The sequence below is a fragment of the Micropterus salmoides genome, unplaced genomic scaffold (genome assembly GCF_014851395.1).
Source record: "Micropterus salmoides isolate LMB-PRFRI ecotype aquatic unplaced genomic scaffold, ASM1485139v1 Ms_hic_scaffold_2128, whole genome shotgun sequence".
Classification (NCBI taxonomy): Eukaryota; Metazoa; Chordata; class Actinopteri; order Centrarchiformes; family Centrarchidae; genus Micropterus; species Micropterus salmoides.
Genome location: NW_024041294.1, coordinates 1 through 12,636, shown reverse-complemented (window position 1 = coordinate 12,636; position 12,636 = coordinate 1). Strand labels below are relative to the sequence as shown.

Below are 12,636 nucleotides of genomic sequence, written 5' to 3'. Positions count from 1 at the left end.
TGTCAGCTGTCATACACCTCCAGTACACACAATCAAATATGTTGTGTTGTACAGCTGAATGGATATGGCCTACCCATGTATCCCCCATGCCAGAAAACATCTACACATTTTGTGTCAACCGATCAGCCTTCACTCCATTTTCTCACTTGCATCAAAATCATACCTAATGCTTAAAGGTGTAATTGGAAACAGTATTTAAAAAAATGAAGAACTGGCATCATACCATGCGAGTGTTTGAAACCCAAATATGCAGGTGATGTGAAATATATTATTTATATATTATAATTTATCCTCAAAACTAGCTGCTGATATTCAAACCTCAAAGCCAGTATATGCATCTGATGCTAGTGCACAAAACCATAATGTCAAAAAATGTCTATTTACAAATCTATCTGATGTTCACTGAAACTTAGGCACAAAGAAAATAGCTGCATTATGTAAGTTCAACGTTAACTACTATCGATATATCATTGAGGCCTCTGTGTTGTACGTGCAGGAGATTGCATGCTTGATGACAGCTTTCGGGAGGAAGCCATCCTTTCAAGAGGCTTCTTCCCGTTTGTGGGAGACTTGAGACTTACTTCAGAAGTGGAAGACTTGGATTTTCCAACGTTTAACAGAGTACGACTGAGAGAGCTGGGGGGCTTGGAAGACGCCTTTGTCTCTGACTTTGTCTCACCTCCATGAGTCTCTACAGATTTCTGTGAAGATACAGCGCCTCCTGTCTTTCCATTATCTCCACCAATGTCCTTGGCTTGTCCATTCTGCTTGCATGTCCTCTCTGAGGCCTTTTTTGCAAGCATGCTGCTCTTTCCTAAATCGGCCGACCTGCGGCTTTCCCTTTGTCGCAGGGCACTCTTGAAGAACGACAACGCTTTTTCCTCCGGTTTGCTGCTGCGCTGCAGGTCTCTGGTGGATACGCTGGGTGAGCGCAGACTAGTGACAGAAGAGCTGCTGCTAGAGCTCCTCACAAATCTCCTCTCAGGCCGGTTGCTTTCCCCACTCTTTGGCAGTGAAGAGCGGGCTACCAAGCTGCCTCGGAGATTGTCTACCAGGGGGCTAGTGTGCATAGAATCTCTGCTGTAGCTCCTTTCTATCAGCTTTTTCCGACTATTCGCAGAGCTTTTCTCAGTGGCACTGGAAATCTTCTTTGCAGTTGGCGAGGGAGAAGCTGAGGACTGAGGTGTGGAGCGAACGCATGGCTTGTGTTGTGGCGTTGCCTCTAGAGGTCGAGTTGTCCTTTGTTTTAGAAGGAGTTCCACTGGGTGTAGAGGTGCTTTTCTTGGTATTTACACTCTTTTCTTTAGTATTGCATCTTTTTGCCCTTCACAGGTGTACTGGAAGATGTCTCAGAAGCGGCAGTCTTAAGGGTGGAGCACAAACGTTTTTTGGAGGTTTTCTCTTGCTCCGCTTTGCTGGAACTCTTTGTTGAGCCTGTGCTTTCTGCCTTGGATGCAAATCCTCCGATACTGCTCTTACGTTTCTGTTCTTTGGAGGGAGTAGCTTGGGTGGGTACAATGTTTTGGTCAATAGCGGTTATCTGGTTGTTGTTTTCAGTTGGCTCATTTTTGGTGCCTTTCTTTTCGACTGGAGTGGGAGCCCTGCAGTACATCATGTCTAGGAACCTTTTATTGTTGTCCTGGTCACTCAAGTTGCTCTCCATCATCGACAGGGGAGACCTGCTGCCAAAGTAGCGTTCATGTCTACTGTAGCTTCCAAAACAGGAAGTCGAAACTTTGTCATCACAGGCCTCTCCTATCCTCTCTAGAGGAGGAGAACATCGAGAGTCGAGGGAGAAGCGCGATGGCGAGTTGGACCGCATGTGCAGCTTTGCAGATAGAGACCACGAAGGTTTTATCCCACTGTCGCTGAAGGCTAAAGGGCTAGCGATGGAAGACCTGCAGGACAAGCTCTGACGCTGGATGCTCCTCACAAAGGACGGACGGAGAATCCTCCTAAAAACAAGGAAACATTTAATAAAGAAATTTAGATAACATAAAGCCGCAAAATCATGCACATACAGGTCTTAATCTTGTTTTTATATAAACATTAACAATAGTTGTATTGATTCACACCTTTGACTGCATCAGTGTATTGACCATGCACAGCAGTGTTTGTGCTGTTCAAAATTGTGCAGCTACCACAGAACTGGACCTGGCGGTTGTAACAAATGCTCTCAGATTTTCGCCTTCTATTCGCATATGTGTTAGCTTTGTGTTAATGTGTTGATGAACTCTCAGGAGCTGAAAAAGTACATTTACCAACTACACTTTGCAATTTGTGCCAAAGATATCTGAACAGCGTTAACTAATTAAAGGGTGTAGATATATTTGTAAGTAATGCCCACACATTACTTAATAATAAAATATTACTACTATTATGGTAAGAATTGATGCCACATTTAAAGCTAGGGTAGGCAATTCATTTCGGGAAGCATATTTGTTGAAATCCTCTTTACATCCTAACAGCAAGCAATAAATCAAATCCACAAAAAAAAAAAAAAAAATCTGTTATCTGTGGCCAATCGACTGGCTGGCCTACCTGCCTGTCTGTCTACTTACCTACCCACACGCAAAATGTGTTTTGGGGGAGGCCTGAAGGGAAGGGGTGGGATTTTTACAGTTGGATACTTTCAAAATCTAGCTAACTCAGATACTCCAACGTTGCCTGCCCTAGCTTTAAATGTGTAGGCACTCAAACACGTAAGTAATAAAACATTGGCTGTAAAATAAATTACATAATTTGGAAGCATTTTCCATAGTGAGATCTGTGAAAGTTGTAGTTAAATACCAGTTTGCCTGGCCAACATATTTGGGGACTATGCCGACCCCAGTTTTCTGGAGTGTTCAACACAGCCTGCATTTATATTAACCACAAACAGCAGTCCGGCCAACATCTGTCTCAATTTGGATTCACTCGGTATGTGAGGTTTCCCACAGTACAGAACTGTCAGGCATGTCGTCTTGTTCATCCCAGTTATACGTGACACGTGTCAAGAGACTTGCTGCCTTGTCCCTGAAATATTCTCCTTCTTTAAACAGTTATTAACAGAATTTTGGAGTTGGTGGGAGAGTTCCTGGCTATAGAGAACGCTGGGAAAACTTTGTGGTATCTTTGGTTTCCAACAGAAACATTGTCAGTAGAAGGAGTTTGGCGCTTTGTACAAAGGTTTGTGTTGCTCATTTTAAAAAAGGTTGGATACACTGAGACACATTGAAAGCAAATATGTCTCTTTGAAGCTGTTTCCTTTTGTCATTTGGATCTGTAACTGATGGTTTGCCAAATGTATTCTCTTTTATATTGGTTGTGGTCTCCTGAATTTAAAAAAGTCTAGTCTCATTTAGGCGGTGGATGGCGTTACGAATGGCATTATTCGAACATAGCTTTGCATCTTAAAAGTTTGCGCCTCTGTTACAAATATGGCCTGAAATGTAAACTCTGAGTCAGACAGCCACAGTTCATGTGCAAGTAATAAAAAAATTTACATAAGGCAGCACTGCAAAGAATTACAATCTGACACCTGTAAGATCAAATAAATTAAGACAAATATAAACATGGTCTCACCATCATCTTCACTGCGTTCTGCTGGAAACTCAACTGACTCAGCCAGTGATGCCAGAGAGGTGCGCCTGGATGAGGCCCCGGAGGCCAAACTAGCAGGCCTACTGCCAGGTAACCTGTTGACCCAGTGGTCACACAGGGATGAACTGGTGGAACCTGTGTAAAAGTCAATACAAACTCTAGTGTCTCTTAAAAGTTTAGAGCCACGGTGATGCATATTATGTAGTTGGTTCCCTCCAGAAATAGCACAATTTCCCAAAAAGGTCTGACTTGTGTGGTAGGGACATGCACATTATAACCACAATGGCTATAAACCAGAGAAAGGCTTTACTCTAATTAAGATGTTTAAATTGGTCACGTTCAGCATTAAATGAGTAGTCCTGCTCCCATGCTTCAAAACATGCCTCCACATTACAGCACATTTCTCTCCAGTATTCAACCAAAAACCTACACCCTCTGTCATAATAGTACTGTGGTACACCTTTGTGGCTATGTTCCTGCAACTACTGCAATAAAGCTACACTTTCACACCAGTCTCCATCACAACATGACTGGAATTGTACATACAGCAGATATTAAGACAGACATAAATACTGACCAGCAACAGAGCTGTTGGCTGACCAGGATGGAATAACTGTCCTCCGCTGGTAGAACAGTATATAAGCCGTCTGTTGACACACGTCATCATCAGCTACTGGTGAAACCTCACTGTCATCAAAGCAGTACCACTGACCATCAATTGAGTTCTTGCAGTAGGCTGCGAGTGCAAAACAAAGGGAAAAATAGATCAAAATGGAAGACGAACGCATGACTATACAGTCTAATTCTATATTCTGATTCTCACATACAACCTTTGAAGTAGAACAATTGTTTACAGCATTACCAGTGTAGTGGCCTCCATGCATGTTCCCATGGTGGTTGCACACAGCATACAGGTCATACAGATAGTCATCGGGGTTTCTTCCTAGTCCGTAGGGCCGTCTCCATGGTGACCAATGGGAAGGTAAACTCCAGCTGCTCTGGCTTCTTTTAACCACATGAGGCGCCATGTCCATGCCCATCAGCGGGAACTTCACCATGTTTTGCATCTTCACCCTCCGGTCTCCCTCCTGAAACAGACGCAAAGACAAACAACTCAGCATTTCAGGAACGACTCCTGAAATGAACGACTCCGGCCTACCTGCTCGTTGCAGCCAACAGCAGAGTTTATTTGTGGTTTTGTGGACAGTACAAAATAGCTACAACCATTACTGAGGACTTTAAAATGCTTCGTTAGTTGTTTGGAATGCCAGCCAACTCCTTTCTTATATTGAAGATCCAGAAAATAAAACAAAAACTCACCAATACCAAACATAATGCTGGGTAGCATTTTAAATGTTTCAATACTGGTGCCGAAATGACATTCAAATTTCAGAACCGATTCCAAGCAGTAAATTGTCTAAATGTTACTTTGAGAAATATAAATATAAACAAATAAAGCCATAGATCTTAAATGGTAAATGTTGTCTAAACATGAGAATCAGTACAAGAACTTTGTCACAATTAATTAGTTTAAAATTGACAAAATATTGAATTGAAGTCAGGGAATAAGTAAACAAGGCCACAAATTTGACCTGATATTTGATGCTTGACACTTTTCGATATGCAGGGCTAATACAGATAAATAAAAGCAGAAACTGGATGCTAAATAAAAACAGTAGTGATTCTTGTTCTAGATACTCAGAAAGTAGATTACAGATTACATTTTTATTTTCTATTTGAACTGTGTTTGGTTGAGCTGAAATACCTGTCTGAACCTCTTGAGATGCAGTATGAGCACATCCGGCAGCGTCCACAGGCTGAGCTTAATGCGGCCCTGCTGCAGCTGCTTGCAGTGGGGACAGCGCCAGGCATCATCTGGGGCCAGCTGAAACACACACAGCCCAGAAAGCAGCCATCAAGGGCAAGTCCAGACCACACTGCTTATGAAATGGGCCTCGCACAAGATGAGGCCCTGGGTTTTTCTCTCTGTTCTCCTCCAGAGCAATCACAGGCAAGTCAAACCACAATGAAATTGTAGTTCTGTGCTCAGAACTTTTAGTTTATTCCAAACATAGCATTAGTAGTCAAATACACAATAAAACCACAGAGAGTGAAAGGCTATTTGAGATTTAGCAGAAGAATAATAAAACGGTAGGAAGGAGACAAATGTGAGGCAATACTTCAAAATATACTTACCACTGCCATGTGCTAAGGCAAATCTAAGATTTGCTTTCTAATGTAAAACTACTCACAGTGCAGTAATTGACTGTGTGTGTGTGTATTTTGTGCATGTGTGCACAGGTTATGTGCACGGCTAAAATGTTACCTGCTCCTCCTTAGTGTAGAGCTGAAAGCACTGAGCGAGGGTGCAGGCCTGCGGCTGATGATGTTGTTCCCTGTGCAGATACACGCTCTCAGCATCAGGAATGTACTCCTCCTCAGTGTGTCCAAACAGACTGTGAGAACATGAAGCACAGTCGTCCATTCTTTCAACAGCAGAGTCACATGAGGATCATAAGACCTGCCTTGAGATTTTTGATCAAACTAGTTCCTATATAAGTAAAATATTTCAAGACAGTTGATGTAATTGTTTAACACGTCGCAGTAATCCAATTTATCCTCTGATATCATGTGTTGTGTATCTGGTTTGAGAGTATTTGTTCGATGTCTTGCAGGGACTGCCAAGCTGGACCACTGATGAACTAACTTGTCGTCAACACATGACTTCTGATGAGGCTGTGACTTCGATTTGACCAGCAAAGGGTGTATATGTGTGTCTGTTAACCACAGACCACAACATGGTAATTAGCTCAAGTGAGGAAATAAGAGCAGACGTGTCGTTGCTTGAGTAGGCGGAACTTCAGACTCTGGTGTTTACTTGGTTTAAAACCATAGCTGTTCAAAGCAAGCACATTTCTAAGTAGATTAAGCAAGTTTATTTTTTTAACAAATAATGTGATGAATAGCCTTTAGGGAAAAATAGTAGGAGGCACCTACATTCAAGGGCTCAAAATAGGTTGATCCTGTGAAAACAGCCCTTGTTAATTTGGTGTTGCTTAACTGCACAATGCAGCGACTGTCTAAATCAATTTGACTGAAAGGTTGCCTCGCCTTCAGCTGTAAAACCGTGTTCGTAACTGACACGTGAAGTTGCAGTGATGTGCTGGCAAGCTTTTTTGTGTGTCTCTAAGTGTGTGTCTAAGCAAAGAAGTATTCACATTAAGTTGAGAAACAGGTATAAGGATTGGATGACCTGTTGGGGCCATCAAATACTTTCAGGTCACACTTTCTTTTAATACATGGTACTGTTTTCTCTAAGTATAATCTTATCTCTGTCATGGGCAAGATTAAGGCATATTTATTCAGAATTTTTCTTATGCAACTTTTACACCGATACTGTCATCTCAATAGTGCCTTCAACATAAACGCATACACAAGCTTAGCTAGCCTTTGTTAGCCTGCCTTTTGATGAATGGCCTTCAATAAAATTACAGTGAGTTACTATAAAGTACACCTTCATGTCTACAAGGCAAGTCAATAAAATGAGTAACCCTCCCAAATAAACACCACAGTTTAATCAAGTGTAATTTGTGTGCATGTCTCATAGTTTGCAACCAATAGTACAGCTTTTTTTTAAATCCAATATATTGTTCCCAATGAAGATCAAGGCAAACAAGTGTCAAAAACTCGCTTCTTTTCATTCTTTGCAGAACAAACACACTGTTGATAAAACAAAACAGACCACAGAACTCTGGCAGATAATCTTTTTCACTCACTAGTCCTTGGTCTCTTTGTCCCACTCTACCACAATCTTCACATGTGGTGGGCCCCCTTGTCCACAGGACTTGTATGCTCTGCAATGGAAACAATAATAGCGGGAAACCAATGAAGTGACTTAAGCAGATGCAGACGAAACAGGACTTGATACCCCTTCATTTAGCTTTTTCTGGGCAGAATTGTGTGCCGCATAATCCATATGCAATTACATGCTATTTAAAAATGGGGTCAGTGTGAAGGAATTTCCGTTAGGGGGATGGGTAGTAATTTAGAAAAAAGAACTGATAAGAGTATCGACAAAGAACCAAACCAATAAGGATAATAAATTCGAGTAGTAGTATCTGTCAATACAAATCAATCATAAAATCAAAGATACCCATTCGTACACGTGAGAAAATGGCCATCTCGGAGGAGGCATTGTCATACCATTTTTTGATACACAAGAATGTTTGTTGCTTCGCATCTCGCACAATTAACTTAACATTGCTTTACTGTCATAACCACTAATAAATAAAACAATTTACATAGATCAAGAGCAGAAATACCTATTAATCAACCACAGTAATCAATCCCAGTGCTGTCAAAACCTACTTTGATTTTACTTTGATTCATGCACCTCAATGGAGCAACAACATTGTGACTTTGATTTTATTGCTGCAAACTTATGTAGGTAAGCCAAACATGGTAAACCGGCATTTTAACAAACAGTCAAAATCATGTTAGGGCATGTCACCTGAGCAGTCCTATGAGAGGAACTGAACCCATGGAGCATGTATATAGAGAGAAGATTAAACACTTTACCTTTGTATGCAAATGTTAAATTAATACTGAGAAAACGGTCTTGCAAATTATATTTGCCTAGTAACTGTTTGAAATTGACTGTTTTTAACCACCTTTTCAACATGAATGGCTGTGCAAGGCATTATCTCATGAGATTTATGAAAGCACATACTGTATGCACATTTGTGTTATTGCAAAACTTTAAAATCACAAAATGACATAACATTCAAAATTATCCAGCATATACATTTTCGGTGGTAACACAGTCCTAATTAGGCGGGTAAACAGATACTGTTTAAAACAGAGAGCAGGACTGACCTATCCACAGTTTGGTGACACAGTGGTCGTTCATCTTGAGGAAGGAGGTAGGTGATACCAACAACGCCAACCACCCGAAGACTGAAAGGTCCAACCTAAACAGAGACGCCACTGTCAATACTTCTGTGAGACAAGTACGTCTGGCTTACTAACAAGGAGTAATCATAAAAACAACAGGGATGATTATTAATAATTTCACAATAATGACACTAATTTTACTCTTTTTGGAGGCTCATATTTCAAGTGCAAATATTCCTTTCCATCCGTCTGATCAATTAAGATGTACGGCATCAACTTATTTACTGTATATTCAATCTATAAAGGCAAACTGCTTGTTCCTCTTCCTACCTGAACGTAGACCCCAGGCCTCAACAGATGACGCATTTTTTCAGGATTTCTTTCTGTAGAGCATCCCAGGTCACAGTGCGCTCCATGTACAGTACAAAGGGGAGTCCAAACCTAAATCAACATAATGCCCTTTGTTAGCCGTTATCAATTTCTCCAGTAAGTTTTGAACACCAATAGCCCATTAACCAATTACTACCATTTTTGCATATTGTTCAGCCTTAGATAAAATGACTGCCGTCTTTATTATCGGTAAGAACATGAGGAAGGAGCGTGTTACACAGTCATAGGAAAGACAAAACATCACAGAACATAAAATATTCTAAGTGTAATACCTCTTTCCTTGGTGGCCGCTACAAGCTCTGTTACACACCAGAAGGATTATTTTTTCTGGTCCTAGGTTTTTATTCGGTGATGCCGTTAAAGGAGTCATGGCCCCCTGCATGAATGACGGAGTCCTGCTGATTTCTGTCCCATACTTGAAGTTGTTATGATTCAGGTTTGCCAGCAGACTTCCTTTGAAAGACAGAAACATGTCTTCATATTTTTTTCCACATTAAATTAATAGAAGGGAACCTATGAAGTATGACTTACCTCTTTTTGTGCGTATATTTTCCAGTTTGAAGGTCTCTGGTGTCTCAAAGGCAAATATGGAATCGCTCTCTTGAATGATGTTAAGATCATCATCGTCATCACAAAATGAACGATGAAAACCATCATAGTACATTTCAGTCAAAACAAACTGAAAGAGAAAAAGGAGGACAACAAATTTTTATCACTAACAGTGTCATCTTGATATCCTGTTTCAGCCCTCATTTACATTTCCTCTCGCATTTTCATCCTGTCAGCTTAAATTAATGTTAGCACTCAGTTGTTGGAGCCCTAAGGACAACTGTGTTTAAAAATGGCTTACTCTCCAACTGTGTATTGAGTAGACTGGCAACAATAGGTCGATATATCAATTAGTTGTCAATTATTGAATTAATCGCTGACAATTTTGATAATCGATTATTCGCTTTAGTCCTTTTTTAAAGAGAAAATTCTCCAAATTCTTTAAAAAAAATTTAGCTTTTCAAATGTGAAAATTTTGGGGATTTTTTACTCTTCTGTGACAGTAAACTGAATATATTGAGGTTATGGACAAAAGAAGACATTTGAGGACATAGGGATGAAACGATTACTGGTTTAACGGTAAACCATGGTAAAATTCCCGACGGTTATTATTACCGTACACATTTTAATTACCATGATAACCAGGTACGGTTACCACATTGTTATAATCTCACGGCAAACACTGTCCAGCGTCTCCCAGAAGCAGGCGCGCAAGTGCAGAATGCAACGTGGGTTTGTTTGAGTCAATGACAACACGGCGGAAGACAGCGCTACGGAGATTTTCTAGTCACTCTGAAGTCCGGTCGTATTTTAGTTTTTATGAGAGCGCTGAGGGAAACTTGACTGAAGAAAATAACCTTACAGTGAACGCAGTGTGAGTTAACTTTTAGCTTTGGTCTCTCTGACTTGCTAACAGCGTGTAAACTGAAGCTCTCAGTGTTGCTGCTCTTATAAAACGCTACACGTTGTTCTGTTGCTGTGTGCGTTGTGTGTTGGCAGAGTCTATTCGTCCACTGCACATGATAACACGTTACACTGTTTAGTCAACCAACCACCATATCTAGAAATGCTACAGGCTCCTCTGTATTTACGTCAGTTTTTGGGCTCATTGCAGTTACTATCACTGTCTTCTAAAGACTTATTTGTTTTCATGTAATTGTCCACGGGACATTGTATTGCCTATATAATATAAAATCTTCATAATGCACAATTAGATGATTTTTATTTGTTTACAAAAGGTAGGCTATTTGTTGTTATTTAATTTTTTATGTAAACAAAATGGCAATTGTATTTTTAGTTTTCAATATAAAACTTGTTCAAATGGTTTCAGTGTGTGTATCAGTACATTTTAATATTTTTTTGGCACATTTTTACAATACCGTGACAATACTGATAACCGTGATAATTTTGGTCACTATAATCGTGATGTGAAATTTTCATACCGTTTCATCCCTATGAGGACATCACCTTGGGCTTTGGAAAACACTGATGTTTCCCAAAGCCCAGAATAATCGATAATGAAAACAGATGTTAGTTGCAGTCCACTTCATAAAAACCTGAGGTTTACGACAAAGTTCCATTCAGAGGTAGAGCTGGCTTTAGGAACAGTGAGCTAACATTGTGTGACTGTAACATAGACTCTCTGTATCAGACCCTGAGCTGATAATGGACAGGAATAGCACCTGGTCCATTGGGATCTTGGTCTCACGTGACACAGCATCTCTGAGGCGATAGACAGTGCTGTTGAGGGGAACAGCAACTCCGATCCTCATACAGTGAGAGTACTTCCCTTGGTACACCACAGTCACATACAGGGGCCTGGCAAAAACAGTTAACACCAATAAAACGTCTGACATACTCTCTTAACATACCCTATACAGGCTGGGTTCCTACTGCTTTAAAGACATGTTTTTCATGTAGTATAGTGTAAAGATGTTACATTATTTCCCCCCTACTTCACTTTTTTTCCCCCACAGTCTATGAACCCACTGTTGTTGTGGTTTGAAACTCCAAAGTGCACACTCCTCCCACACCTGTCTGAAGCACCTCCTGCACACTCAACCCCCACCACTTCTCTAACCCGCCAGGTCATATTCCACCTTCTGTGACCACACACACACACTGATATTTGATATTTCAGGTTCTCATAAACCTGTCAACACACACACACACACACACACTTGACCATTTAATAAAAAGTGTCATCCATCTGAAGAACTTAAAAACATTGCGCTTGTTTAGAAAAATAGGTAAAACAAACATAATGCAAGCTTTTTTTTGAAAAGCCTTATTGTACCAATACATGTTTTACTTCCAAAACCAGTAATAATTTCTCATGAACATGTAAAAACCTGTCAACTAAGCACTGTTAACTGATCACACCTCACGCTGCAGCTCAAGAGTAACTCACCGCGTGTGTGGCAGAGGGATTGGTAATGAGATGCAGAGGAAGGGATCAAAAGTGTTGCTCTGCTTTTGGCAATGTGGGCAAGTGAGAGACGACCTGTTGGGGGGAGAGAAATCCCTTATTATAGCAGAGAGATGATGTTGCCAAACTGGAAAAACATGGCACTTTACCTGGACACAAAGCCTACCTGTACTGAGCCTGAAACAGTTCTTGCACAAACGACCCAGCAGAGAGGGGAGGTGATGCCCCCTCTGTGCTTTGATCATCTTCTTCAATAGGTGGCTGAACAAACAGGTTTTATTAGTCAGATTTATAAGTCATAAGTCATGCCAGTTCATAAGCTATTGTGAAAGCCTTCATATTTTTTTTCATTACTCTGTTAACTAGTTCCACTGAAAACAGAGGAAACAAGACCAGGCAAGCCTTGCTTAACCAGACTGTGAACACAGCTCATTTGCATGATACGCTGAGTGACAGAATAATTTAAATACCTGTGAGTTATAATGCAACGTAACAAAACAGCCCTGCAATAAAAACTGGAACAACTGTTTTCAGCTGTCCAGACAGAAAGGGCAGTATGGCTGAGCATTAAGTGGGAAATGTCCACATGTCAATTAAACTTCAAGGCTGTACTGGTAGACTACAGACATTGTTTTTTAATAAAACACCAAACGATGCCCCCAATGCTAGTGATCTAAACTCACCTTTATAGCAGGCCTGCAGTTGGGGTTGACTGTGTTTATATCCTCGTGTACTCTGTCCAGCAGCCACAGTAGAAACTCTTGAGCATCGTGCTGAGCATTCCCTTTAAACTG

General features: G+C 40.7%; 1 protein-coding gene across 1 annotated transcript; it reads right to left on the bottom strand.

The window, feature by feature from the left end:
- Nucleotides 1-280: 280 nt before the first annotated feature.
- Nucleotides 281-12,630, bottom strand: LOC119916726 (ubiquitin carboxyl-terminal hydrolase 31-like; the record flags this gene model as incomplete). The annotated part of the gene is given in 19 exon segments (XM_038736709.1): nt 281-1,224; nt 1,226-1,312; nt 1,314-1,935; nt 1,938-1,955; nt 3,565-3,717; nt 4,160-4,318; nt 4,445-4,670; nt 5,348-5,467; nt 5,909-6,038; nt 7,359-7,436; nt 8,458-8,552; nt 8,806-8,849; nt 8,852-8,916; nt 9,138-9,318; nt 9,397-9,544; nt 11,097-11,232; nt 11,825-11,917; nt 12,009-12,103; nt 12,526-12,630. Coding segments are annotated over 19 exon segments (3,312 nt in total), but the record flags the coding sequence as incomplete, so codon positions are not given.
- Nucleotides 12,631-12,636: the final 6 nt, after the last annotated feature.